The sequence below is a fragment of the Hyaena hyaena genome, unplaced genomic scaffold (assembly GCF_003009895.1).
Source record: "Hyaena hyaena isolate Hyena2069 unplaced genomic scaffold, ASM300989v1 scaffold_986, whole genome shotgun sequence".
Taxonomy (NCBI): Eukaryota; Metazoa; Chordata; class Mammalia; order Carnivora; family Hyaenidae; genus Hyaena; species Hyaena hyaena.
The window spans coordinates 477,020-504,585 of NW_024081620.1; the positions used below are offsets into that span (position 1 = coordinate 477,020).

At 37.2% G+C, this 27,566-nt stretch overlaps 1 protein-coding gene and 1 pseudogene across 3 annotated transcripts in view; one reads left to right on the forward strand and one right to left on the reverse strand.

Annotated features, from left to right (window-relative positions):
* Window positions 1-26,901, forward strand: part of CUL4B (cullin 4B) — a 37,782-nt gene extending 10,881 nt beyond the window's left edge. For 2 of the 3 annotated variants that reach the window (XM_039221461.1, XM_039221462.1), the window contains 18 exons: window positions 3,554-3,657; window positions 4,126-4,195; window positions 5,003-5,076; window positions 5,877-6,039; window positions 6,190-6,279; window positions 6,570-6,652; window positions 7,583-7,650; window positions 9,127-9,245; window positions 9,816-10,008; window positions 15,538-15,642; window positions 16,093-16,203; window positions 16,646-16,731; window positions 17,825-17,932; window positions 19,407-19,520; window positions 20,577-20,682; window positions 21,779-21,951; window positions 23,473-23,625; window positions 25,968-26,901. In XM_039221461.1, coding sequence (XP_039077392.1) covers window positions 3,554-3,657; window positions 4,126-4,195; window positions 5,003-5,076; window positions 5,877-6,039; window positions 6,190-6,279; window positions 6,570-6,652; window positions 7,583-7,650; window positions 9,127-9,245; window positions 9,816-10,008; window positions 15,538-15,642; window positions 16,093-16,203; window positions 16,646-16,731; window positions 17,825-17,932; window positions 19,407-19,520; window positions 20,577-20,682; window positions 21,779-21,951; window positions 23,473-23,625; window positions 25,968-26,063 — 2,016 coding nt within the window. In that variant the 3' untranslated portion in view covers window positions 26,064-26,901. Of the gene's footprint in view, window positions 1-3,553; window positions 3,658-4,125; window positions 4,196-5,002; window positions 5,077-5,876; window positions 6,040-6,189; window positions 6,280-6,569; window positions 6,653-7,582; window positions 7,651-9,126; window positions 9,246-9,815; window positions 10,009-15,537; window positions 15,643-16,092; window positions 16,204-16,645; window positions 16,738-17,824; window positions 17,933-19,406; window positions 19,521-20,576; window positions 20,683-21,778; window positions 21,952-23,472; window positions 23,626-25,967 lie in introns of all 3 variants that reach the window. The other variant, XM_039221460.1, reaches the window with a different exon arrangement.
* Window positions 12,365-12,462, reverse strand: LOC120223386 (annotated as a pseudogene).
* Window positions 26,902-27,566: the final 665 nt, after the last annotated feature.

The following is a 27,566-nucleotide window of genomic DNA, read 5'->3' on the forward strand; positions in this document are numbered from 1 at the left end:
AGCCACCTAGGGTGCTCCAAAGATTTTTTAAACTAGGCTCCATGCCCGGAAATCAAGAGTTGCAGTCTCTTCCAAAGGAGCCAGCCATGCGCCCCTAAAGTTGTTTTTGTTTTTTTGTTTTTTTTTTAAGAATTTATTTTTGGGTGGGGCGCCTGGGTGGCTTAGTCGGTTAAGCGTCCGACTTTCGCTTAGGTCATGATCTCGCGGTTCGTGGGTTCGAGCCCCGCGTCGGGCTCTGTGCTGACAGCCAGCTCAGCCTGGAGCCTGTTTCAGTCTGAGACTCCCTCTCTCTCTGACCCTCCCCTGCTCACACTGTCTCTCACTCTCTCCTAGAAATAAATAAAAACATTAAAAAAAATTAAAAAAAAAAATTTATTTTTGGGTAATCTCTACACTCAACATGAGGCTCAAACTCACAACCCGGAGATCAGGAGTCACATGCTCCACTGACTGAACCATCTGGGAGCCCCAGCCCTTATTTTTTTTTATATCTATTATGGAATTTTTCCATAACAGTACTCGAGGAGCTTGATTGAAAGCTTGTCAGGGAAGGGAAATTACTAGATCTGGTCTATATATATTAAGAAGCAGTGAAAGCCAACTAAATTAGAGAAGCAGAGTGTTCTCTTCAATTTGACCTTCAGGACTCACCTTAAATGCTCCCTTTCCTGCTTTTTCTTTCCCTCTTAATATCTTAAGTCACTTTTCAACTAAACATGGGGGAGATGGTATGCATATAAAGCCCAGTTTAATTCTCTATTTCTCACTATTCCCACTAGCTCTTCATTTTCTTTTGGTCTTTGGGATTCCACCTTTTTACCTCTGCTCAGGAGGGCTATTCTGACTTGCCCCTATCCTAAGGAGACTTGGTTAGGGCCTTGCCTCTATGCTTATCCTTATCATAGCACCTAACGATGTTTTGTAACTATGTGTTTTGTGGTCAGTTTTCTTACACTATAAGCCCCTTCTATGTGCAAGACACATTGCGAGCCGTAAGTATGTTAGTTTTTTTTTTTAATATTTACCATATTGCCTGGTTGAGAGTCCCCAGAACATTAATAGAATGTGTGGATACATAAGCACATGATCTCTTTTTCTCATTAGGGAAAATTAGGGGACAGGATATATTTGAAAAGGTAAAGTATTGACTTGGTGACAGATTAGTGTGTTATGATTGGTGATAGTGCCAGGTGAGGCAGTTAGGGAAAGCTCACCGAAAGAGATGGGACCTAGCTAAGTCGAAAGGGAATATGGTATCTTGTGTGAGAAACACAACAGGAGGGAGTCGGAGAAGTAGGACTTGGAGAAGTACTGGAAGTGGGGAATGTGCATAAGATGAAGTACAAAGAATCTAAGCAGGGAAGTAAATGCTGACAAAATGAATCATTCAAGAGGAATACAATGAGATTACTAAAGAAGGAAGGGGGAGAATCCATAGAGAAACAATGTGAACAGAAAGGGTTATGAAATAAGCATAAATACACCCCTTTAGGTATTTGTGGCCTACCCCAAGGCCCCAGGGGAGACTGAGGCTTCTTTTTCCACCTTAGCTACTAGATCTAATTGGCCTGCTGTTTTCCTGGTGAGGTGCAGTGACTTTTCTCCAATGATATAAGTGGTTTTCTTTAAGCTTTCTTTTCATTTGCTAATTCATTTATTGGACCTGCATACTGGGAGTGTGACTTCCAACATATTTATAAAATTCCACTCCAGCCAACGGAAGTTGGATCCTCCCTTAGAGTCAATTTTAATGGATTTTCTGCCTTTTGTTGTGGTGAGGAAGGAATCTTCGTGTTATATTTAAGTTATTACTAGTTGGAATTGTAGATTATATCAGAGTTCATCCCGAGAGTTTTACCATGCCTGTTTTAAATTTGGAAGTCTTTGCTACACATAACGAAACTCCTTGAAATCTGAAGTTTGTCTTTTTGGGATCTGAGCGAAAAAGGAAGACCAATTCAACTATTAGAATGAAGTAAAAATACAGCCGTTTTGATTATAATTAATGTTTATTCAATTGTGCAAATTTTAAAACCTCTATCTTTATTTTTTTTTTAATATTTTATTTATTTCTAGGAGAGAGAGAGAGAGACAGTGTGAGCAGGGGAGGGTCAGAGAGAGAGGGAGTCACAGACTGAAACAGGCTCCAGGCTCTGAGCTGGCAGTCAGCACAGAGCCCGACGCGGGGCTTGAACCCACGAACCGCGAGATCATGACCTAAGCGAAAGTCGGACGCTTAACCGACTTAGCCACCCAGGCGCCCCTAAAACCTCTATCTTTAAATATTCTTAAACTGAAATATTGGAGAAAAATACTTGGTGTTTACATCGTACTCTTATAATACTGCTAGCAGTAATTTTTCCATTGTTCTGCTCAGGAAGACCAAAGAAAGTATAATTAATTTTTAATTCAGTGGTGATCAGACTGCCAAACTCATCTAATAAACAACTGGTGAAATTGTTTTTAAAACTCAAAATGGGGGGCACCTTGGTGGCTCAGTTGTTTAAGTGTCCAACTTTGGCTCAGGTCATGATCTCATGGTTTGTGAGTTTGAGGCCCGCGTTGGGCTCTGTGCTAACAGCTCAGAGCCTGGGAGCCTGCTTCAGATTCTGTGTCTCCCTCTCTCTGTTCATCTCCCGCTTGCACTCTCTCGCTCTCTCAAAACTAAATTTAAAAAAATTTTTAAAAACTCAAAATGGAATTTTGCATATGAAAACAATGAACATTTTAAACAAGACAGCATTCATATGTAGTAGTTGTTACAAACTGAAGCTCTCTATAGGGGAGAACTTGGCTTGATTCCCTCTGTTCTTAACCTGAACAGTATATGATAAATACACTACTGGGGATTTTTTTTCAGGTATGTTGGTTATGAAAAAGTTTACTTGCATTCATATTTTGTTATTTTACTTTGTGTTTTTTTTTTTTAAATCTTCATTTAATTTTGATTTAAGGTGCCCCTTCCTTTGTGTTTTAAATAGATGAATATGGGGTGCTTGGGTGGCTCAGTCGGTTAAACGTCCGACTTCAGCTCGGGTCATGATCTCATGGCTCGTGAGTTCGAGCCCCATGTCAGGCTCTGTGCTAACTAGTGCAGAGCATGGAGCCTGCTTCGGATTCTGTGTGTGTGTCTGTGTCTGTGTCTGCCCCTCCCTTGCTCATGCTCTGTTTCTTCTCTCAAAATAAATAAACATTTAAAAAACATTTTTTTAGTGGCTGAATAACCCTTTTAAAATAAAGTGATGTAAAAATATTAAAATAGTAAGATTTGAGGGTTGCCTGGGTGGCTCAATCAGTTAATCATCTGACTCTTGACTTCAGCTTAGGTTAGGTCATGATATGGTTCGTGAGTTCGAGCCTTGCATCGGGCTCCTGCTGGCTGTAGGAGCCTGCTTGGGATTCTCTGTCTTCCCTCCCACCCCTCCCCTACTCACACATGCTCTCTTTCTCAAAATGAAAAAAATAAAGAAACTTTAATAGGAATTTGATGTAAGTAATCAAGAAATCCCTACCCCATTTTTCTCCTTTAACAAGTATGTGTTTAATCTTGCAGGCTGTAGAAAATCTCTGTTCCTACAAGATTTCTGCAAACTTGTACAAACAACTGAGACAGATTTGTGAAGATCACATCAAAGCACAAATTCATCAGTTTAGAGAATATCCTTCTAAAAACCAAAAATACTATATTTTTCCCTTTTCTCTCTTTCCCTATCCCTCACTATTTAACCCCACTTGAAATGGAATGCCTGTGTTTTGTAGATTTGTTGTTGTTAATTTCATTTCTAGAGAAAGAAGAAACAAGTTTTTGACTTTTCAGCTTTAATTAGGTTCCAGATCTACATTGTAGTATTTGTTTATCCTTTTTGTCCTAACAAATTTCCATTTTAAGGAAAAATAATCTTCTGAGGGAAATCATAACCCAATGCTGACTTATATACAAGATTTGTTTTAAAAAGTTTTTTTTGGGGGGGGGATCTGAAACGTTTTTATAGTATAATAGCCATTTTGTTCTGTAATTAAGTGTTATTTAGTTTAGTGTGTAATAATCCATATTTAAGACAAATGTGTTCTAACATTGCTTATTACTTGTACTAAGCACTTAAAAATATCCTTGACATATCTCATGGATTCATTGGATAGTGTTCTTTTTCTAAAGAAGATTGATAGATGCTGGCAAAACCACTGCAGGCAAATGGTAAGCTGGAGAAAGTATTCTGTTTCAGCTAGATATTGTAGTTAAATACATTTTTCTAAATACATGGACGTTAGTTTTAAAAGCTTTGCAGTGTTTGAGGATTGCTTCAGTATCTGCTCTTGTTCTGAATTGAAAACGGATTTTGTTTGCGTTTTCTGTTTTAAAACTAGTTATAGGGAAACCACAAGTTTAGAATGATTTACACCTTAGGATCATTTTTATTTTTGTCATGCTTAATCTAAAAGTATTTATCTCATTAAAAAAATGTAACATTTTTGTCTGTTAGTCTTGATGGATGTCCCACCCATCTACTTGATTATCTGTGAAGGTGTCTGATGGTCCTGCATTTTAATTTATTCATATCACAACTTTTGCCTTTTTCCCTAATTGTATTTATTTTATACCTTTTAGTTTGCAAATTAAAAATCTTAAAACCTCCATACCCCAAATCCACATGTACAATTTAAGGCAGCTTCACTCTGAATGAGCACTGTTACTGAGGAAGATTTGCATGTGTGTCTCCTTGATTCCCTGTTTTTATTTTCAGTTACTTCTCAAGTTGCAGAGAAGTCATAGGACCATTCTAAGTGTCTCTTTTCTAGAAACTACAGCAAGGATTAAGACAATAGAATAGGTTAATAAAAACAGTTTGGGCATATTCTCAGGCAGATTTCTTTATCTGTGTGTTTGATTCTAGTAGTCTAGTATGTATAAAAAGTATGTATAAAAAGTGAACCCTGCAATTTTATCAAGAGCAAATATTTCAGCATAACAAAATATAAAAATTGATTTCTTTTTCATTGGCAGATAATGATTAGGAGCATTTTTTTGTTTCTGGATAGAACTTACGTTCTTCAGAATTCAATGCTACCCTCGATTTGGTAAGAATGCCAGAAAAAATTATGAAAAGACTTGTTACAAATCATAGTTAAATCTTAATTACACTAATAGAGAGTAAGTGATTCTGTGAACATTCTCCTAAAAACTCACATTTGGCTTCTAGACTTGTATTTATAGCAGTTTTACCTTCTTAATTATGTTTTGCCTATGCTAATATTGGAGATAGCTTGCATTCCTGGAGCATATAATAATTTATGAAGTTTTTTGTTAGCCAAGAGGATTAAAGTTTGCTCTGGACTATCTATGAGTGCATTATTTTGTTGCTTATCAAGAGTTTGCTCATTATCTTTTAACGTTGTTATGGAAAATTCCACAAATGAGAACAGAATACTATAACGAGCTCTTTCCCCCACCATGTGCCTAGTATCTACCTGCAGTAATTATCTGGAGAGTTTACTGATTTTTGAGTACTGAAGCCAGATGACAAATGACCAATTAAGCCTTCAGTACTAGTACAGTGAAAACCATTTTATATCTTTGAACTAATTTTGTTTCTTGATTCGACCAAGGAAGAAGTCCACCAAAGGAAATGATATAACCAAACTTAGTTATGGAGAAAGACAGGAATTTAGCTTCAGTTCTCATCAAAGACTAAATGAGTTTCCTGTATACTTTAATTCTAATAATGTTATATAAAATTAAATATGTGGATTTTATCTTTTCACAATTGCTGCTTAAAATCTGGAGTTCTAATTAACATGGGGCGAGAAGTTGAGCAGGTCTCTCTAGAAGTGGTATTGTTGTCAATTAATTTTAATTATATATATGTTTTTTATTTTAGGGACATGGGACTTGAGTTGTTTAGGGCTCATATTATAAGTGATCAGAAAGTCCAGAATAAGACAATTGATGGCATTCTTCTCTTGATTGAGAGGGAAAGGAATGGTGAAGCAATTGATAGAAGTTTACTCCGAAGCCTTTTGAGCATGCTCTCTGATTTGCAAGTAAGTTAACTTACTTCACTTAACAGCAGAGTTGATTGCTAGTCCTAGTTTGATGTTTGAAAACCAGATTCACGGTGCTGTTCGTGTAGAGGATATTTAATAAGTATTTATTGAATAAATGAACTCCTTTATTTTGATCCCCCCTCTCAGATTTATCAGGATTCGTTTGAACAACGGTTTTTGGAAGAAACTAACCGGCTCTACGCAGCTGAAGGCCAAAAGTTAATGCAGGAAAGAGAGGTATTTAAAAATCATGATCAGTGAATCCACTGTGTCTCATAATAGACCTTACTTTAGAGAGCATAAGCTGCTCTTTGCATTTATCTTCTGAACATTGTGATGCTTTCTCTCACTTAGGTGCACCTTTCTTTTCTTTTAAAGTCCAGAATTCTGGGTCATAAACTACCTATAATTTTACATGCTTCAACCCTATTGTATTTGTCAGGGCTACTCCCAGGGTCTTTTGGATTTGACATTCTCTGAATGATTTATGGGGAGGAAAACAATAATATGAAAAACTGTCTTTGTAGGTTCCTGAATATCTTCATCATGTTAACAAACGTCTAGAAGAAGAAGCAGACAGACTTATTACTTACTTAGATCAGACCACCCAGTAAGTATTATATGCTCAGTCTAATAGACTTTAACCAATGTTGTTGAATCACTTTTAAGGCACTTTCAGCATCCCCAAACCTGTTAGTACCTATTTTCAGATGTGATTTGAGATTTTTAACAATTGTTTTCTTAATGTAAACTTTAAGTTATTTTTCCCTAGTTAATTAGATTCAATCAAGAGTTGTCTTCATGTGTTTAGGATGTAATTTAAAAATAGTATTAGAGTGGTGCCTGGCTGGCTCAGTTGGTAGAGCATTTGACTCTTGATCTCAGGGTCATGGGTTTTAAGCCCACATTGGATATAGAGCTTACTTTTAAAGAAAAACCTGAAAAAATAATATCAGAAAGGCTGATTAAAATTCAGTAGGTATGGGACATGTGGGTGGCTCTATTGGTTAAACTTCCACCTTCAGCTCAGGTCATGATCTCATGGTTGGTAAATTCAAGCTCCATATCGGGCTCTCTGCTGTCAGTGCAGAGCCCTCTTGGGATCCTCTGTCCCCCCATCCCTCTCCTGCTCACATGCGCATGCTCACTCTCTCTAGCTCGCTCTCTCAAAAATAAATAAACTTTAAAAAAATCAGTAGGTGTTTGGAGGAGAAACTGTTTCTGTGCTTTCCTAAATATTAACCCCCTAAGGTTCCTGTAAGCAGCATAGATAACTACCTTCCTAATAAAAGTAGAGAAACTTGGAAAAAGCTAGCCATGGCAAGACCATGGAAATACTTATTTAGTGATGTAAATCAAATTCTGAAATAACGCACTTTTTATTCTTGCATAAGTAGAGTGACTCTGAGCACCAATAAATTTAAATGTAGAATAGGAATGTTAAAATAAAATAAGGTATGTGATTTTTTCCCCCAAGGAAAGGTTTTAAATTTTCAGCAATGTCCAATGTCAGTAATTCTAAACATTTTTTTTCTTGTAGGAAGTCATTAATTGCTACTGTAGAAAAACAACTTCTAGGTGAACACTTAACAGCAATTCTTCAGAAAGGTAATTGACAATTTATAGATACTTTTTAAATGGTAGCAGCAGACAAGTAAAAATTTTTTTAAGGATTACCCTTTTAAAAGCTTGATGCTGTGTGGCTGCTTTTCTGAGGATAGACAAAACCCTTTTTCCCTATTCATCATTGTAAACTTGCAGGAGGTGCTTCTTGCCTTAACAAGATACAAGAACTGAGGGGTTGCCTGGGTAGCTCAGTCAGTTAAGCATCTGACCTTGCCTAGGTCACGATCTCACAGCTGATGGGCTCGTGGGTTCGAGCCGCACTTCAGGATCTGTGCTGACAGCTCAGGGCCTGGACCCTGCTTTGAATTCTGTCTCGCTTTCTACCTTTCCCTCACTCATATTCGCTCGCGCTCTCTCTCTCTCTCTCTCTCTCTCAATATAAATAAACATTAAAAAAAGATACAGGAATTGAGAATGAGAGGAGTCCACTAACACCAGTAAAAAAAAAAGCAAACAGTGGGAATGTGGAAATTCTTGACTTAATTTGTAAGACAATGTAAGATTCCTTTTTACGCTCAAGTGTTTTTATTCATAGCATATAAAACCAAACACTTCTACTAATCCTGGGTGATCTTGAGGGTATACCCTGAATTTTATTTTGACACTGCCAGAAATAGACAAAAGTCTTACCTTTCCCTCCAACCACCTTTTGTATAGAATGGATATGTTTTAGAACTTCAAAGCAGTTACATATTATTTCATTCTGAAAATCAGATACATTAGAACCTCATTTAAACTTGGCCTGTTAGTAGCGCCTGGGTGGCTCAGTTGGTTAAGCATCCAACTTTGGCTCAGGTCAAGATATCATGGTCTGGGAGTTGGAGCCCCACGTCAGGCTCTGTGCTGACAGCTCAGAGCCTGGAGCCCGCTTCAGATTCTCTCTCCCTCCCTCCCTCCCTCCCTCCCTCCCTCCCTCTCTCTCTCTCTCTCTCTCTCTCTTCCCCTCCCTCTCCCTCTCCCCCCCATCCCCTGCTCATACTCTGTTTCTCTCTGTCTCTCAAAAATAAACATTTTTTAAAAAACCCTTAAACTTAGCCTATTAATGCATGGTTTTTAAAATACCACAGACTGTATCCAATACTCTAGAAGATATAGTTACGTATACTAATTAGTGCCAGATGTAGTATGGCTACCGCACACATATGCAAGTTATTTATAATGTGTATTTAAGTAAATCAGTTTTTACAAATTGGTTTATACCTCTGATCTACTATGCTAAATGGCACAAACTATTGCATAATTATTTTTGTTTTTATATAGACTAAAGCTCCCTGTATTTAGTTTTCATTTGGAAAGGTGGTTTATCTATTTGGATTTACTAGAAAACAAGTCTCTATTAAAATTCATAGACCAGTAATAGTTTAGACCAGTATCACAATAATAATTGAACTTAATTTTCATTAAAATGTCTGACATTTTTGCTAACTATTTTTAATGCCAAAATGTTTGAAATTCCAGGTTTAAATAACCTCCTTGATGAAAACCGAATTCAAGATTTATCTCTCCTGTATCAGCTCTTTAGTAGAGTTCGAGGTGGAGTTCAGGTTCTCTTGCAGCAGTGGATTGAATACATTAAGGTATTAACAATTAACCTGTGGTTTTTTCATGTCTTATGATCTGTACAGAGTGCATATCAGCAAGTATTTCCTACTTGTTAGGTCCAATTTTTTTTTTTAAGTAATGGGAATTTTGAAGGCAGTCAACCTGAGACTGATACCTGTGTAACAGATCCACAATAAAAGTTATTTTCCTGAGGTCTGATATGATTTCTAGCTCCAATACTTAAATAGTGAATGTGGGGAAGGGGGCAACAGGAAAGAGGATTTTGTTTGGATCCAAAATTCTTTCCATTCTTCAATTTTACGCTGAAGCCAGATTGCTATTTTTAAAAAATTCAAACAAAAACACGGAGAATTTAATAATATCCCATGATGATACCATATACCCAATAGGTCATTTCTTATTTTGTGACTATAGATTATTGTATCAGCCTGCATGTTTTACCACTTTATTTTTTCTTTTCCTGACTTCAAAAACAGCTTTATTTTGAGATTCAAAAATATGTATACCTAGTTAAAACACGATTTGGGGATTGTTTTCATCAGATAACTCAGTTCTACTAAAAAGTGGTCATTTTTGTTTTTTAGGCATTTGGCAGCACTATTGTAATTAATCCTGAAAAAGATAAAACCATGGTTCAAGAATTACTGGATTTTAAAGATAAGGTTGACCATATAATTGATATTTGTTTTCTGAAAAATGAAAAATTCATCAATGCCATGAAAGAAGCATTTGAGACATTCATTAACAAAAGACCAAACAAACCTGCTGAACTTATAGGTATTTTTCCAGTCTTTTTTTTTCTGGCTATTTGTTCTTTTATTTATAAAATTTCAGTTAATTTGAAATTTTGACAAGGTTGTAGTTGATTCAACACCTTATTTATTTGGGGTTGCTTAGGTGGAAGTTTCTAATAACTTTATCTTAAGGAATAAGTCCTTTGAGGTAAGGAGAATCAGTCACATGTCAAATATGATGTTCTTTCTTGGTAAGACATACATTGGACCCTGTTTACTTTTATTTACACTAAGCTTGATATCTCTTTTCTAAGCCTATAGCAATTTAGACGTGGGACAGGGTGCTACTTCTAGAGGCCCACACTTAGGTTCTACAAGAAAGGCTAGCAAGAAATTATAGTTGCTAATGAGAAAGGAAAATGTCCAGGACAGGGGTGGCTTAGTTGGTTAGCATCCAACTCTTGATTTTGGTTCAGGTCATGATCTGATGGTTCCTGAGATCGAGCCCTGAGTAGGGATCTGTGCTGACAGTGCAGAGCCTGCTTGAGATTTTCTGTCTCCCTCTCTCTCTACCCCTACCCCATTCATGTAGGCGCTCTGTCTCTCTCACAATAAATAAACTTAAAAAAAATGTCCAGGACAAAAATGATCTGGTAATCTGTGTCCATTTAGTGTAAGGAGATGATATATGGCAGTGTTTCTCAGGTTTTCCCACCAAACTACCCTTCAGTGTCAGGAGAGGTACCCTCTGAAGGTCTAGGGTCCTCTGGCAAAAGGATAAAGTTTCGTTGATCTACTACTTAACTTTAAATTTTTTTAGCAGATTTTGCCTTTTACTCTGTAATGGGTCTGGTTTGTTTTCATAAGTAGTGTTTAAGATTGCTCAGTATCAGTATAAAATGGACACTCGGAAGATGGGCCAGGTCTTTCAGTGGCTTTTTTTTGGAGATGTAACTGCCATATGTTATATTAGTTTCAAATGTACAGCATAGTGATTCAACATTTGTATACATTGTGAAATGGTCACCACAATAAGCCTAGTTACCATCTGTCCCCTTAAAAAGTTAATACAATATTTATTTATAGACTATATTTTCTATGCTGTCCATTATATTCCCATGACTATTTTATAACTGAATTTGTGTTTCTTTATCCCCTTTACTCATTTTGACACCCCAACCTCCCTTTCCTCTAGCAGCCACCAACCTGTTCTCTGTATTTGAGTCTGAATTTTGTTTTGTTTTTTAGATTCCACATATAAGTGAAATCCTATGGTATTTGTCTTATTTCTGTCTTAATTTCACTTAGTATAAAACCCTCAAATCTGTGTTGTTGCAAATGGCAAGATTTTATTCATTTTTATGGCTGAATAGTATTCCATCACACACACAAACACACACACACACACACACACACACACACACACACACAGACTCTCTCTCTCTCTCTCTCTCTCTCTCTCAACTTTCTGTATCCGTTTATCCATTGATGGACATTTAGGTTGTTTCCCTATCTTGCCTATGGTAAATATTATGCTACAGCAAACATAGTGGTGCATATATGTTTTTGAATTAGTGTTTTCATTTTTTTCATATGGAATTGCTGGATCATATGTTAGCTCTATTAATTTTTTGAGGAACCTACATAATATTTTCCATGGTGGCTGCACCAGTTTACATTCCCACCAGTAACGCACGAGGGTTCCCTTTTCTCCAAATCCTCGCCAACACATTTTTTGTCTTTTTGATACTAGCTATTATGATTAGTGCTATTGAGCATCTTTCCATGTGCTTGTTGGCCATCTGTATGTCTTTGGAAAAATATCTATTCAGATCCTCTGCCAGTTTTTTAATTGGATTTTTTTTTGTTACTGGGTTGTAGAAGTTCTTTATCTATTTTGGATATTAACTCCTTATTGAAAATTGATTTTTCTGTATGATATAAGATCATGGTCCAGTTTCATTCTTTGCATATGACTGTCCAGTTTTCCTAATACCATTTATTACAGAGACTGTCTTTTTTCCCATTGTATGTTCTTGCCTCCTTTGGCATAGATTAATTGACCACATAAGCATGGGTTTATTTCCAGGCTGTCTATTCTATTCCATTGATATGTGTGTCTGTTTTTATGTCCATACCATACTGTTTTGATTACTGTAGGGATTTTTTTTTTGTTTTTTTTATTAAAAATTTTTTTAAATGTTTATTTTTGAGAGACAGAATGCGAGCGGGGGAGGGCAGAGAGAGAGGGAGACACAGAATCTGAAGCAGGCTCCAGGGTCTTAGCTGTCAGCACAGAGCCCAACGTGGGGCTCGAACACAAGAACTGTGAGATCATGACCTGAGCTGTCGGATGCTTAACTGACTGAGCCAACCAGGTGCCCCTGGTTTACTTGTTTTTAAATAGGGAATGCCTCACGAATTTGCATGCCATCCTTCGGCCATGCTAATCTCTGTATCCTTCCGATTTTAGTATGTGTGCTCCTCAAGTGAGCGCTGATTACGATAGTTTTTTTTTTAATGTTTATTTTTTGAAAGAGAGAATTCTCAGGCATCTGCATGTGGTGGAGGGGCAGAGAGAGAGAATCCAAAGTGGTTTGTGTGCTGACAGAGAGCTGGATGTGGGGCTCGAACTCACGAGCTGTGATATCATGACTGGAGCTGAAGTTGGTCTGACTGAGCCACCCGGGCACCTTGATTAATAGTTCTGTAGTATAGTGTAAAATCAGGGAGCATGATACCCCTGGCTTAGTTGGTCTCTCTCAAGATTAGCTGTTCGGGATCTTTTGTGGTTCCATAAAAATTTTTAAATTACTTGTTCTAGTTTTGTGAAAAATGCCATTGGAATTTTGATAGGGATTGCATTGAGTCTGCAGATTACTTTGGGTAGTATGGACGTTTTAACAATAGTAATTCTTCCAGTCTATGAGCACGGTTTATTTTTCCATTTATTTGTATCGTCTTCAATTTCTTTCATCAGTATCTTATAGTTTTCCACATACAGGTCTTTCACGTCTTTGGTTAAACTTATTTTTAGATATTTTATTCTTTTTGATGCAGTTGTAAATGGGATTGTTTTCTTGAGTTCTATTTCTGATAGTTTAGTGTTAATGTATAGAAACACAAGAGACTTTTCTATATTTTGTATCTTGCAACTACCATTTTTTTGAATAGTTTTGTGGTGGATTCTTCAGTGTTTTCTATATACAGTGTCATGTGCAGACAATGACCATTTTACTTCTTCCTTTCCACTTGTATGCCTTTTATTTTCCTTGCCTAATTACTGTGACCAGACTTCCAATATGATGTTGAATAAGACTGGGAGTAGTGGACAACTCTGTCTTGTTCCTGATCTTAGAGGGAAAGCTTTCAGCTTTTCACTGTTGGGTATGATATTAGCTGTGGGTGTGTCCTATATGGCCTTTATTTTGTTGAAATACGTCTCCCAGTACTCAATTAGTTGAGAGGGTTTTTTTGTTGTTGTTTTTTTGTTTTTAATTTCTGAGAGAGAGAGACAGCGTGAGCAGGGGAGGGTCAGAGAGAGAGGGAGATACAGAATCTGAAGCAGGCTCCAGGCTCTGAGCTAGCTGTCAACACAGAGCCCGACACAGGGCTTGAACCCACGAACCATGAAATCATGACCTGAGCCGAAGTCGGATGCTTAACCAACTGAGCCACCCAGGTGCCCCTGAGAGTTTTTAATTGTAAATGGCTGTCAAATTTTGTCAAATGCTTTTTCTACATCTAATGATCATATTTTTATTTTTCGTTTTGTTAATGTGGGTGTATCATGTTGATTGGTATGGCCGTTGAACCATTCTTTCATCCTTGAAATAAATCCCACTTGATCATTGTGTATGATTCTTTCAGTGTATTAGTTTTTTTTTTTATTTTAACAGTTTTTTTAAAATGTTTATTTTTGAGAGAGTGCAAGCAGGGGAGGGGCAGAGAGAGAGGGAGACACAGAATCTGAAGCGGGCTCCAGGCTCTGAGCTGTCAGCACAGAGCCTGACATGGGGCTCAAACCCACGAACTGTGAGATCATGACCTGAGCCCAAGTTGGGATGCTTAACTGACTGAGCCACCCAGAAACTCCTCAGTGTATTGTTGAATTCAGTTACCACATCCAGGCTCTTTCTATCTGTGCTAGCGAACTATGTGGAAAGTACAGTGATGGTGCTAGCACCTTGATCTTTAGGGGTATATTAGCTGTATCTTGCTCCTCCAGCTGTTATGCCCCCAGATCAGCAAATGTATCTTTCACATATAGTCTAGGTGCTTTTCAAATGGCTGTTTTTTCATTGGGTCTTGAGGTGAGCCAGGCTACCAGAGAGCCCTCCAAGAGGGGAATCTCCATTTCCTAGAGTACTTTGGGATCCCTGGAAATCACAATGTTTGTTGGTTTTTTATATGTCTTTTTAAATTTATTTTTGAAAGAGAAACCAAGCACAAGCGGAGGGGGGGCAGAGAGAGAGGAGGGGAGACACAGAATTCGAAGCAGGCTTCAGGCTCTGAGCTGTCAGCACAGAGCCCGATGCGGGGCTTGAACCCACGAACTGTGAGATTGTGACCTGAGCCGGTCAGACGCTTAACTGACTGAGCCTCTCAGGTGCCACAAAGTCTGTTGGATTTTTAAGTCACATGTTCCGGGGGCTCATCTGTCTGCTGCAGATTACTGAGGCCAGGGTGCCTGAAGTAAGGCACCAATCCCTTGTTCCTCCAAGAGAAGCACCTGTCTGGTGAAATCTTTCCCTATTGTATGTTGCAATATCTGTGTCTCTGCCTCTTCTACCCATCTTGCTATGATCCTTTTATCCTTTGTTGTTCAGAGCAGTTCATCCAGTTTTCAGATGTTTTTCAAAACAAGATGCTCCACATACTGGTAGCTGGGGTGTGTTCATGGGAGGAAGTGAGTTTAGGTTCTTCTGCTGCTGCCATCTTGGACCCCCCCCCCCCAATCTTCAGTGGTTTTGATGACTCCAGCATGGTACTGTATACACTACCTCCCCCAGGATACATAAACTCCATTTTAATAACCATCAGTATAGTGGAAAGTACATCAGATCTAGAGCCAGAAAACTTGGGTTTAAGTTCAGGCTCTGGTATTTATTAGCTCTGTGACGTTTAAAGTCACTTGATGTCCCTGACTTTGGAGACTTTAGAAAATGCATCTATACATTTAAAATTTTTTAAAGGCGGGGGACACCTGGGTGGCTCAGTTGGTTAAGTGGCCAACTTTATCTCAGTCATGATCTCACAGTTCGTGAGTTTGAGCCCCGCTTGGGGCTCTGTGCTGACAGCAGGAGCCTGCTTTGGATTCTGTGTCTCCCTCTCTGACTCTCCCCCGCTCACACTCTGTTTCTCTCTCTCTCAAAAAAAAAAAATATTAAAAAAAAATTTTTTTAAAGAAAATGCATGTATATCTCTGAAGCATTGAAAAACTCAGTATATCATACTCCTTTGGGTGGGTGGGTGTGTGTGTGTGTGTGTGTGTGTGTGTGTGTGTGTGTGTGTGTGTAGTACTCATATATACTCAGGATCACTAAACAATAAACTTTCCCCCCCATTTTAGCTAAGTATGTAGATTCAAAGCTTCGTGCAGGCAACAAAGAAGCCACAGATGAAGAACTTGAAAAAATGTTGGATAAAATTATGATCATATTTAGATTTATCTATGGTAAGTGTTTTTGCCTTAAAATTTTTCTTTTAAAACAGCACTCAACCTGGAGAGAGTATATGGGAGTTAGATATTTAAAATTGTATTGGATTTGTTGCATTTAATTCATTGGGGTACTCAAGGAATATTACTTAATTGCTTTGTGCCTTGATTTTTCCACTTAAGAGCCTTGATTTTTGCTACTTGTTTTAATCCCTGTTAATGCCAAAGCCACCAGTCAACTAAAATTTTTTTTTAAAAAAAGCTAATGCAGTCTTAATTCTTTACAGCAAAGAACATTTGAAATGTCCAGCATAAATATCTACCTCTAATGTCTGTTGCATTTAACAAACTTGGGTAAAATGCATAAATTTAAATAACTTGGTAATGGTGTGATTTATTAAGCACTTTGGATCAATTGTGTCAGAACTTTTTATTGGAAACTTAGCTGTATTTTATTTTTTAACATAGGTAAGGATGTTTTTGAGGCCTTCTATAAGAAAGATTTAGCCAAGCGCTTGTTAGTTGGGAAGAGTGCATCTGTAGATGCTGAAAAATCAATGTTGTCCAAACTAAAACATGGTATGATTGTCATTTTTTATTCCTTTTTCTTTGATTTCTGAGAGAAAATGTTAGCTTAATTTTTACTCATTTAATTACTTGCCTCTTTAATCATTGTTCAGATGATGAAAATGTAAATTGAGTAAGTTTATGAGGTTTCCAACCTGTTGTACATATCCAGAGCGGTTGCAGTTTTTTAGAAAATAAAGCATTGTTCTTGTTTCTTTATTTGTATAAATATTTTCCATTTATCTTATGCCTAAGTAGTAGATAAGGTTACTACAGGATTAAAGAGTTTGGCTCTGAATTAGTGGGGCATACACTTTGGGGTAAGGATTTTTTCATTCTTCTGAATAGTTACAGATCATACTTCATGCTAAAGTACGTTTTACATTTCATGTTTTCAATTTTCAATTGTTTTCACCACTTTGAAATATTATAAATGTATAAACATCTTTAATAGAATGTGGAGCTGCTTTCACCAGCAAACTTGAAGGAATGTTTAAAGACATGGAACTTTCTAAAGACATCATGATTCAGTTCAAACAGGTAAAAGTGAGTTAAACTCTTACTTAATTTCTCAAACTTGAGTATAGTTATTTCCTTGCTGTGATTTGTACTGAAGAGGATAAATAGAAACATATATTTGTCGTAAATACATCATAGCAGCTTAGGTGATACTCACATTAGAGAAATCACCAATGGAATATATTTGACCTACTTCAGAATTTATTCCCAATATACACCCAGAGTAACACAAAAACAAATAAAATGCGTTGAACTGAAGTCAGGAAGAAGAAAAACTGTAGCTAGATAGTGAGAACAGGGCTTTCTGTAGCATCCAGTCACTGTTAGTGATTTGTATGTTGAAAGCTGGCAGTGGGGAGGGAGGAGAGGTGATAAAATGGTTGCAAAAGGCCTTTGGGGACGTTGGGAATGAAAAGCTTAGATCCACGGTTTTGTAGATGTTGGTAGAAGGTGGTTTTGAAATATAAGAGCATAGATAACCATGATAGCAAATTAGATTTTCCTCTCAGGGTTTTAGTAATGGCTTCTTTACCACTATATTGCTATGGTGAGAAAAGAGAGTGGACAATGCAAGAGAAAGAGCAGCAGGATCATGTTCCTATTGTAGTGGCAGAATAGGATTTGTCTGCTTTGCCCTTTCCCCTTCTCTTTCCTTCCCCACTTTAAGTCACCCCCCTGCAAACAGGCGGTGGAACAAGTGAATACCTGGATACTTGGGCTGGCTGGTGGGGTGAGGAGTGAGGGTCACTACAAGGTGTTTCAAGTCACATAGGCATCTCCAAAGATGGGGACTGCAGGTGGTAGGGGGAAAAAGAATGGACATGAGAGTCTACCTATAATAGCCTAGCCATAAGTGAGAGATATTTAAGTCAATAATGCCTCTAATTAGGTCTTGTGATCCTTGTGTGCCATTGTAATAGAATGTTAGTTAGGGCATTTGATATAGGTTTCATTTATAGTCCTTTTAGAATAGTTGCCTTTTATTTTAAATATGGTCAGTGTTTGCATGTAATTCTGTAATGGGGAATTTCTTGAATGGGCTATTACTATGACATGAAATGTATGCACTTTTATTTTTTAAGATCTCATTGTATGTGTGTTGATCTTATTGTAGTATATGCAAAACCAGAATGTACCTGGGAATATTGAATTAACTGTGAATATCCTGACAATGGGTTATTGGCCAACATATGTGCCTATGGAAGTCCATTTACCACCAGAGGTAAGACTTGCTGTTCAGGACTTGTGTTATAAGCACAGAAATACATAACACTTCTATTTTGTTTGTCATTGAAAACTGGCCATTTGCAGTAACATGGATGGAGCTGGAGGGTATTATGCTAAGTGAAATAAGTCAGTCAGAGAAAGACAGATACCATATGTTTTCACTTATACGTGGATCTTGAGAAACTTAACAGAAGACCATGGAGGAGGGGAAGGGGAAAAAAAAGTTACAAACAGAGAGGGATGGAAGCAAACCATAAGAGACTCTTAAAATACAAAGAACAAACTGAGGGTTTTTGGGGAGGTGGGGAAGAGGGCAAAGTGGGTGATGGGCATTGAGGAGGGCACTTGTTGTATGAGCACTGGGTGTTGTATGGAAACCAATTTGACAATAAATTATATTTTAAAAAAAACCCTCCTCAATCAGTTGAAAAGAAAATTTAAAAAAATACTTTAAAAAAATTTTTTATAGTTTATTTATTTTTGAGACAGCATGAGTGGGAGAGGGGCAGAGAGAAAAGGAGACACAGAATCCGAAACAGGCTCCAGGCTCTGAGCTGTCAGCACAGAGCCTGATGCGGGCCTCAAACCCACGAACCATGGATCTGACCTGAGCCGAAGTCGGATGCTTAACCGACTGAGCCACCCAGGTGCCCCAAGAAAAATGCTTCTTAAAAGTTTGTGCCAGTAAGCACACCAACATGAAATGCCAACTGTTTTAATATTTTGCTCTTTTGTTTATATTATTCTTGTACTTCTATCATTAGAGCATAGTTAATGATGTCAAGTTTCTGGGTTCAGAGCAAATTTCCCTGACTCTTTTTTAGTTTCCCAGATTGCACCCATCATTTTGCCCAGCTCTCAAAAATTATTGCCCGTATATCACCCAGGGGTTGGATTGCTGAGTCCATGGGCTTGAGTAAATCCATCCTAATTCTTGTGGGAAATGTCTTAACTCAGGACTGAAGCTTAGAAAGGGGGTTAAAGCTAGAGATAGATATTGAGAATCCTTCATGGAGATGATCATGGAAGCCAAGGGGGTAGAGATCTCCCTCATTAAGAGGAAGAAAATGTAGAAATAGGAAGAAAAGGGCCAAGAACAGAACTTTGGAAAAGGTTCACATCTGGCAGGTGGTGGGAAGAGGAACCCGTGCAGGAAACCAACAGAGAAGCAATCATGAGGTAAAGGAAGCAGCATGGTATAGAGGAACAAAGCCACTGGAGGTGAATGTTGCAAAAGAGGGGATGTTTAAATGTTGCAGAGAGATCAAAGAGTATAAAGACTGATGATTGCTATTAGATTTGGTAGTTGGGAGATCATTACCTTACATCAAAGTGATCAGTGGGCCTGCTGGGTATAAAAACTGATACTAAAAGCTTCCAGAAATTATTACACATGAGGTGAATAGAAAGAATGGTGAAAGTGATACTGGATACAGAGCTTAAATAAAGCTGTATTTTATTTACTGTAGATGGTAAAACTTCAGGAGATTTTCAAGACATTTTATCTAGGCAAACATAGCGGCAGGAAACTTCAGTGGCAGTCAACCCTAGGACACTGTGTGCTAAAGGCAGAATTTAAAGAGGTAAGTAGATGTTCCCATAACTTAGTTTTCATCTTCATTTTTGATGTTGAGGTCATCCTTTTTTTTTTAATTTTTTTTATTTGAGTATAGTTGACACACAATGTTACATTAGTTTCAGGTGTACAACATAGTGATTTAACTTCTCTATACATTATACTATGCACACCATGAGGTCATTCCTTTTAACTTGAAGATTTAAGTTATTTTACAAGTTTATCCTAAATATATAACAAGGACTCCTTAATCACACCTTTGTGTATACTATTAAGAATGTGGTCTTCATGGTTGAATTGGCCCCACTGCAAAACCACAAACAATAGCCCTTTTCCTGCCATCCATTCCCCACCTGTGGATGCAGGATTCCCAGTTCCACTTCTTCACATGAAACTTCTTGTTGCTGGGAGCTAGAGAATAAAGTGAGTGTAAAGGAGAACAGTTCCCATATCTAATTTCAAAAAATCCCTGCAGCTTTTCATGACTAATTTGAATCCAACAAGTTGAAAATGCATTTGAAATAGTGATTTCTTGCTGCTTGTGAAAAATAATCTGTAGTGAAATAGTAAGGCCAAGTTATTAATGTTTGTTTATTTTTGAGAGATACAGACAGAGGGCAAGTGAGGGAAGGGCAAAGAAAGAGAGAGAGGGAAACAGAATCTGAAACAGGCTCCAGGCTCTGAGCAGTCAGCACAGAGCCTGACACAGGGCTTAAGCTCGGGAATGGTGAGATCATGACCTAGACTGAAGTCAGACTCTTAACTGACTGAGCCACCTGGGCAGTAAGGCCAAGTTCTTAAATTCCATTACTTTGTTGTTCTGTTTGTTTTAATTATAAGACTTTTTAAAAAAAGATTCATAGAAAGGTCACCCAATCCTTCCTATTTTAGCTAGGTTCACACCCAAACCCTACACTGAATGTACTGACTTTTCTGGGTAATGTTAATTCATGTTTCTAAATCCACTGGAAAAATGCTTTTCCTGTTAAAGATTATTGATTATTTGATTAATTTTCATGTTTTTTTTTAAAGTGATGGCTAACCACTGCTGTTTCTCCAACAGGGTAAAAAAGAACTCCAGGTCTCTCTCTTTCAAACCCTGGTGCTGCTAATGTTTAATGAGGGAGAGGAGTTCAGTTTAGAAGAGATCAAGCAGGCTACTGGAATAGGTTTGTGTTGAATCAATCAGTTAGCAAACATTATTCAGTATCTCCCATGTTCATTCCAGTTCATTCCACTAGGTTAAGAGCTCTGGGGGGATACAAAGGAATTATCCCTCTTAGCAGTCATAATCATGTGGAAAGGGGGAAATGACATTTGTAATAATTTCACAATCAATAAGTACCAATCTGTGGTGCTGACTGTGGTGCTGTGGTGTTAGGAGTTCAGTGAAGCAAGAAGTGGGCTGGCGTAATTGGGAAATCCTTCAGGAAGGAGGTGATATATGCTTCAAGTTTTAGTTTTAGTTAAGGAGGTGGCATATGCTACCATGGGAGATAGTGTGAGAAAAGGCTTGGCAGTAGTAATGAACACAGTGGGCAGGAGTCCTGAAGAATTTAACTGCAGCATCAAATAGTGAGATACAAGGATAGGTAAGATGAATAGAGCCTGATCATGGAGAGCCTTGCAAAGCTAGCAGATGAAACCTGCATTGTAGGGTCTCAAGTATGAGATGTCATGGAAGTGGCTTATTTGGACAACTTACCTGGAATCAGTAGACAATTAGGGCAGCTTGGAGGATGAAGAGATGCCAGTCCAGGAAACTAATGGTAATTCAAAGCAGTAAGGGCCTTTGATTAGAATGAAACCAATGAGAATGGAGAAGAGGCATCTCTAAGGAAGCAACTACTGGGTACATGAAGGATAAAGGGGAAGGAACAGTTAGGATTTCAGAGTTTCTCCAGAGTGGATTGGTAATTACAGGACTAACAATTGGAAAGAGGACACAGTTTTATGGGGAAGATTATGAATAAAATTTTAGACATATTGGAGTTGATGACAGTTAAACAGCCACGTGGAGGTGTGTTTTCAATGTGGAACTAGAAGGAAGTGAGATGTCATTTCTGAAGATTTGGTACTTACATGGAATAACTGAAACCTTTAGAGAAAAAGAGCCATTGGATAGGACAAAGAGGAAGTCATTAATGACCTTGGGGAAAATAGGAAACAGTTTTAATAGAGGGATGGGGTAGAAGCTAGATTGAGGCGAATATAGCTGTTTATGTTGATGAATTAGTAACAAATAATCCACTATTTCTTCTTCAGAGGATGGAGAATTAAGGCGAACACTGCAGTCATTGGCCTGTGGCAAAGCTAGAGTTTTGGCAAAAAATCCAAAGGGCAAAGATATTGAAGATGGTGACAAATTCATTTGTAATGATGATTTCAAACACAAACTTTTTAGGATAAAGATCAATCAAATCCAGATGAAAGAAACGGTATCTCTTTTGCATTCTCCTTGTCCTGATGTACTGGAATTATATGTGTTCATAATAAAAATGTATAAAGAAGATTTCATACGTGTACTATTACCACTAACATTTTCCGTGCTTATATCTAGCTCACTATATTTCAGTATTTGATCTTATAGTTTCTTGGGGTAGGGGAGAAGTGCACACAACTGGGCCTGATACTCAAGATAGTTTTATATTTTGCTTTGTTTGCTTAACATTAAATCTTAAGAATTTTCTGTGCCATTAAATATCTTCATAAAATGGCAGATGGCCGCACAGTGCTCTTTTACATGGCTATTATGATTTATTCAACCAGTGCCTGCTGGGGGATTAAATTCCTAATTTCTTAGTACTGTAAATAAAACTGCCAGAAATATCTTTGTACCTTAATCTCTCTGAGACATCCTTTAGGATAATTCATGGAGGCACATCTTTTGGATTAAAGAGTATGAACAGTTTAAGAATCTTAAAACTGATGTCATACTGTGTTCTAGAAAGACTGGACCAATTTATACTCTGTCTAGCAACAAGGATACCTGTCTTAATGGTGCCTTCACCATCACTAAAGATTAGGTTTTATTTTTTAAATCTTTGCCAATTTGCTGGGTGAAAACTGAATGATTTACTTAGTATTTCTTTGATTAACAGTGAAGTTTTTGTTTTTGCCATTTGAATTTGTAAGAGCCTTTTATTGCGGAAACAAATAACTGCAGCATTTCCTGACACCATTTGGTTTCAGTTCCAGAGGTTTTTTAATGCAGTACATGAGGAAAAGTTTTAATGTGGGACAGAGGGCAGTGTCTCAGACAAGTTCCTGTCTTCTACACATTCACATCAAAGGTGTCATATTCACTTAGACAATTACTGTGTCCTTTTAAAACATTTATGCTGTATCAGAAAGAAATGGGCTGCAAAAAGCCCAAACTATACTTTTAACTTCAGTCCTAAAGATGAACACCTTTGCTTTAGCATTAATAAACTGACTCCTAAACACCTAAATTTCTGGTGGTTTTGAACAAATGTAATAACTAACACTGCATTTCTGATTTATGTATTGTAAAATAAAAATTAATTTTTAAAAAGTTTGACTCTAGTTAGTACCATACCTTAAGTCAGAGATCAGAGTCCGTCACTGTTATGGAAAAGCTAATGTCATACAGAAATCTGGTCCATAACCCATTGTGACACATTTAGAAGATTCTGGGGACAAAGTAAAAGAAAATGATAAATTCTCCATCTCTACTTCTAAAAAGGCAACTATAAATAGTATTTTTTATTAACTAATATTAGCATTGCTTCACTGGTACAGGACAATATAATTAAGACAGAAAGGAGTTGTTTGTAGGTTTTTTCTGTCATTGTCTATGTTTATAAGGTTTCTGTAAATAATTCAGTATATTTAAATCATTAATTAACAGTGTGTCATGGCCCTAAAGTGTTCAGTTTGTGTTAGTAATCAGATTTCGCTTCAGGTGTAATTCCTAAGATTGAAAATTTTGTTGTTAGGTTGAAGAACAAGCAAGCACTACAGAAAGAGTATTTCAGGACAGACAGTACCAAATTGATGCTGCAATTGTTCGAATCATGAAGATGAGAAAGACGCTTAGCCACAATCTTCTTGTTTCAGAAGTGTACAACCAATTAAAATTTCCCGTAAAGGTAGGTACTTCTGTGTTTTTATATTGAACTTGTTATATAGAAAAGAGAACACATTAGATTTTCAGACAAATCTTTTTTTAAGTTTATTTATTTTGAGAGAGGGAGAGAGAATCCCAAGCAGACTCCACACTGTCAGTGTGGAGCCCAACGTGAGGCTCAACTCACAAACTGAGATCATGACCTCAGCCTAAACCACGAGTCAGATCCTTAACCAACTGAGCCACTCAGGTGTAGACACGAATCATAAAAACATAGATTAATTTTTCCTCGTATATATATATGATTCCCCCCACAAAAAAACCCTTTGTTTTTTCATATACCTGAAAGTATATACCGAGTTTGGTTAAACTCTTGGCTCTTGAGAGTTTTGGGCTTAGGTAAATGATTTCACCTTGTTTTGTAAAATGGTGATAATAATAATACTTGGAGGTTTATTGTAAGGCTTAAATGAGATAGGATATATGTACAAAACTTAGCATTGGGCCTGGCATATTATGAGTGCTCATTAGCTATTTATGCTAATAATCAGGCTTTCTCTCTTCTCCAAATCTAATACTGCCTTCTCATTACCACACTCTTACCCTTATGCTCTGTTTTACAACCATTTCACCTCCAGCCAAAGAGATCACTGGTGCTATGGCAGTTAAAGGATTTCTATAAAAATATTGGTTTTTGGCTGCCCCAACAGACCATTTTCCCTCCTTAGCCTTCTCAAGTCAAGTGGTCATTTTATGCAATCTGAAAAAAAAACTATTAGCAAGATTATATTCTTTCTTTTAAACTTTTAATTTTTTTAATTAAGAACTTTTTTTGTTTGTTTTATTTATTTTTGAGACAGAAAGAGACTGAGCATGAGTGGGGGAGGGGCAGAGAGAGGAGACACAGAATCTGAAACAGGCTCCAAGCTCCGAGCTGTTAGCACAGAACCCAATGCAGGGCTTGAACCCACGAACCGTGAGATCATGACCTGAGCCAAAGTTGAACACTTAACCGATTGAGCCACCCAGACGCCCCTTTTAAACTTTTTTTTTAATGTTTTATTTATTTTTGAGAGAGATAAGAGTGTTCAAGTGGGGGAGGGGCAGAAAGAGAGGGAGACACAGAATCGAAAGCAAACTCCAGACTGAGCTGTTAGCACAGAACCCAACACAGGGCATGAACTCATGGACTGCGAGATCATGACCTGAACCGAAGTTGGTTGCTTAACCAACTGAGCTACCCAGGCGCCCCGATTGTATTCTTTTTTTTAGGCTAGATACAAAAGACAGTGAAGTTTTGTCATCCAAGAGCTAAGAATGCAAACGTGAGAACAAGTTATAAGCTTTCTCAATTTTTCAACCACAAGTAGGGTTCAAATATCCAAATTGTTTATGGTAGGTAGCAGGTAAATCTTAAACCTGAAATACAGAGACCTGAATTATTAAATGATAATTCACTTATCAGACCATTTGTTGTAGTATTTTTTAAAATAGTGTTTTCTGCAGTACATTTTTTATCTTAATTTATAAAAATACAACCTGACTTTGAGAACTATTTTTTGCCTAAATTTAGGGCCTACTTAATCTTTTTAAACTCTCTTGGCAAAACTAAAAAGCATTGTTTTTCTAAACTATAGTATATTCCACATGTGAAGCTATGATAAGATGGTCTTTTGTAGTTTTGCAGAGAATAGCTGGTTCTTTTTTTTTTTTTTTTTTTTATTTATTTAGAGAGAATGTGAGCAGGGGAGGGGCAGAGGAAGAAGGAGAGAGAGAGAATCCCAGTACTGTGCTGACAATGTGGAGCCTGACACAGGGCTTGAACTCACGAACCGTGAGAGTAGGACACTTAACCAAGTGAGCCACCCAGGTTCCCTGGGAATAACTGGTTCTTAAAAGACTTCATTTGGGGCTCCTAGGTGGCTCAGCCAGTTAAGCGTCTGACTTCAGTTCAGGTCATGATCTCACAGTTAGTGAGTTTGAGTCCCACGTTGGGTTCTGTGCCGACAGCTCAGAGCCGGGAGCCTGTTTCAGATTCTCTGTTTCCCTGTCTCTCTCTCTCTCTGCCCCTCCCCTGCTCACGTTCTATCTCTTTATCAAAAAATAAAAAATTAACATTAAAAAAATTTTTTTAAGATATCTTTAAAATAGGTAACAGTATCATACAATGATATGGTAAGACATGATAGCATATATATATATATAAAACATTTCTTAATCTGGTTTTATTTTCCTTATATTTTTTTCTCTTTAAAAAAGTAAGGAGACTAAACTAGCCAAAACTATTTTTTTAGTGGGGTGTTGGTACGTGGGCTTGAGCCAATGATGATGCAGTTTGCACTGAAAATTTGCCTTCTTTTACAGCCTGCTGATCTTAAGAAGAGAATAGAATCCTTAATTGATCGGGATTACATGGAAAGAGATAAAGAAAATCCAAACCAATACAATTATATTGCATAAACATTGGCCTCTGAGTATTTGGTATCATATACATTAGCAGTGGATAAACTAACATGTTGATCCTATATTATTTGACTTCTTTTATACTACCAATGACCAAATGAAGCAGTGTAATGGAAATAGTTGAGTCGACTTTTTTAGTGGTTAACATGCCCATTTAAAGAGTTAATACTTAACCTTTAAGAAGAATGTTGTTGAACTCTTTGCATGTTATTTAGTATGATGTGCAGAAAATTCTTAAGAAAGTACCTGGTCTTCATGATTCCTCTTTGGAACTGGGGAAGAGGTCCCTAAGGCTATTAAAAAAAGAGGGGGGGTTCTTATACACCATTAATTATGAAGCAAAAGGTTTATTTGCTTAAAATGTCATTTAAAGATACTTAAACTGCATGCAAACTTTATTTACTGTACAGAGTTCTGGATGTATTTATCAAATAGAAAAACCACCCTGGACTTGGTTGTTCACATGTTTTGTGATTTCCCTTGAAAAGAAAAATAAGTTGTTATAGCTATTGATATTTTACTAAGTAATGTTCTGTTACACTGAAGGGGATGTTTTAAAAAAAATTATTTGGAAATAAGTTTTCAAGTTAGAGGGACAGTTGCTTAAAAAATCTCTTGTATATACACATCCTAAGGTGTTCCATCTATGACTATTGGAGTTGTGTATATGGCTTAGCCCTGAGTTTACTGTTCTGATTAACAGGTACTTATAAAAAGAACTGAAATCGAAAATTGCTCATGAGCTGTACTGGATGATTGTGGTAGGAGAGAAAAAAAATTCAACTCTTCGTATTAAAAAATGAATACAATATGAACATTGCAAAAGAGACCAAAACCCATGTGTTTTGTAAATTTTTACAGAAGCAAAAATTCATCAACTAGTTTTCAACTTCTTTTAGACTTTAATGTTTGGACAGTTTTATCTTTAACTTGGACCAATTGTTAGATTGTTACAGGCTTCCTAGGATTTAGCATTCCTATTTTCTCTACCAAAGTTTTTTTGGGAAGCACCCCAACTCCTTTTTGTTGCTAAATAAACCTTTCATCCTTCTTCTGAGTTCCTAAAGACCTAGATATGAAGGTCCTCCTTTATTTTCCCCATATACCTCCTAGTCGGGAATTCAAGAATCTGTATTATGTTCATCTTAGTCCTTTCAAAATTTCTTGAAGAGTTCTCATAGCCAGCCACTGGACACCTACTTTTCAGTAGAATGTCCTAGGATTGTTCATACATAGAAAATAGCAAAAGTATTGTTATTCAAATTGGTAATGTGAGTAAAAGCCTTCTCTGTAGCATCAGCTGGTTTTTTGTTTTTGTGGATTTTTTTTTTTTTTGCTTGTTTGTTTTTCCTTGAAGAGAATTGATCTTGGAGGAGGAGAAAATTTTTAAAAATGAGAATTGCTTTGATGCTTTTGGCAACAGATTTCCTTGACTATTTGGAGCCATTAGGAATACCTAGGTCCTAACCATCAACCGAGGAGATGTTTGGCACTTGTGTC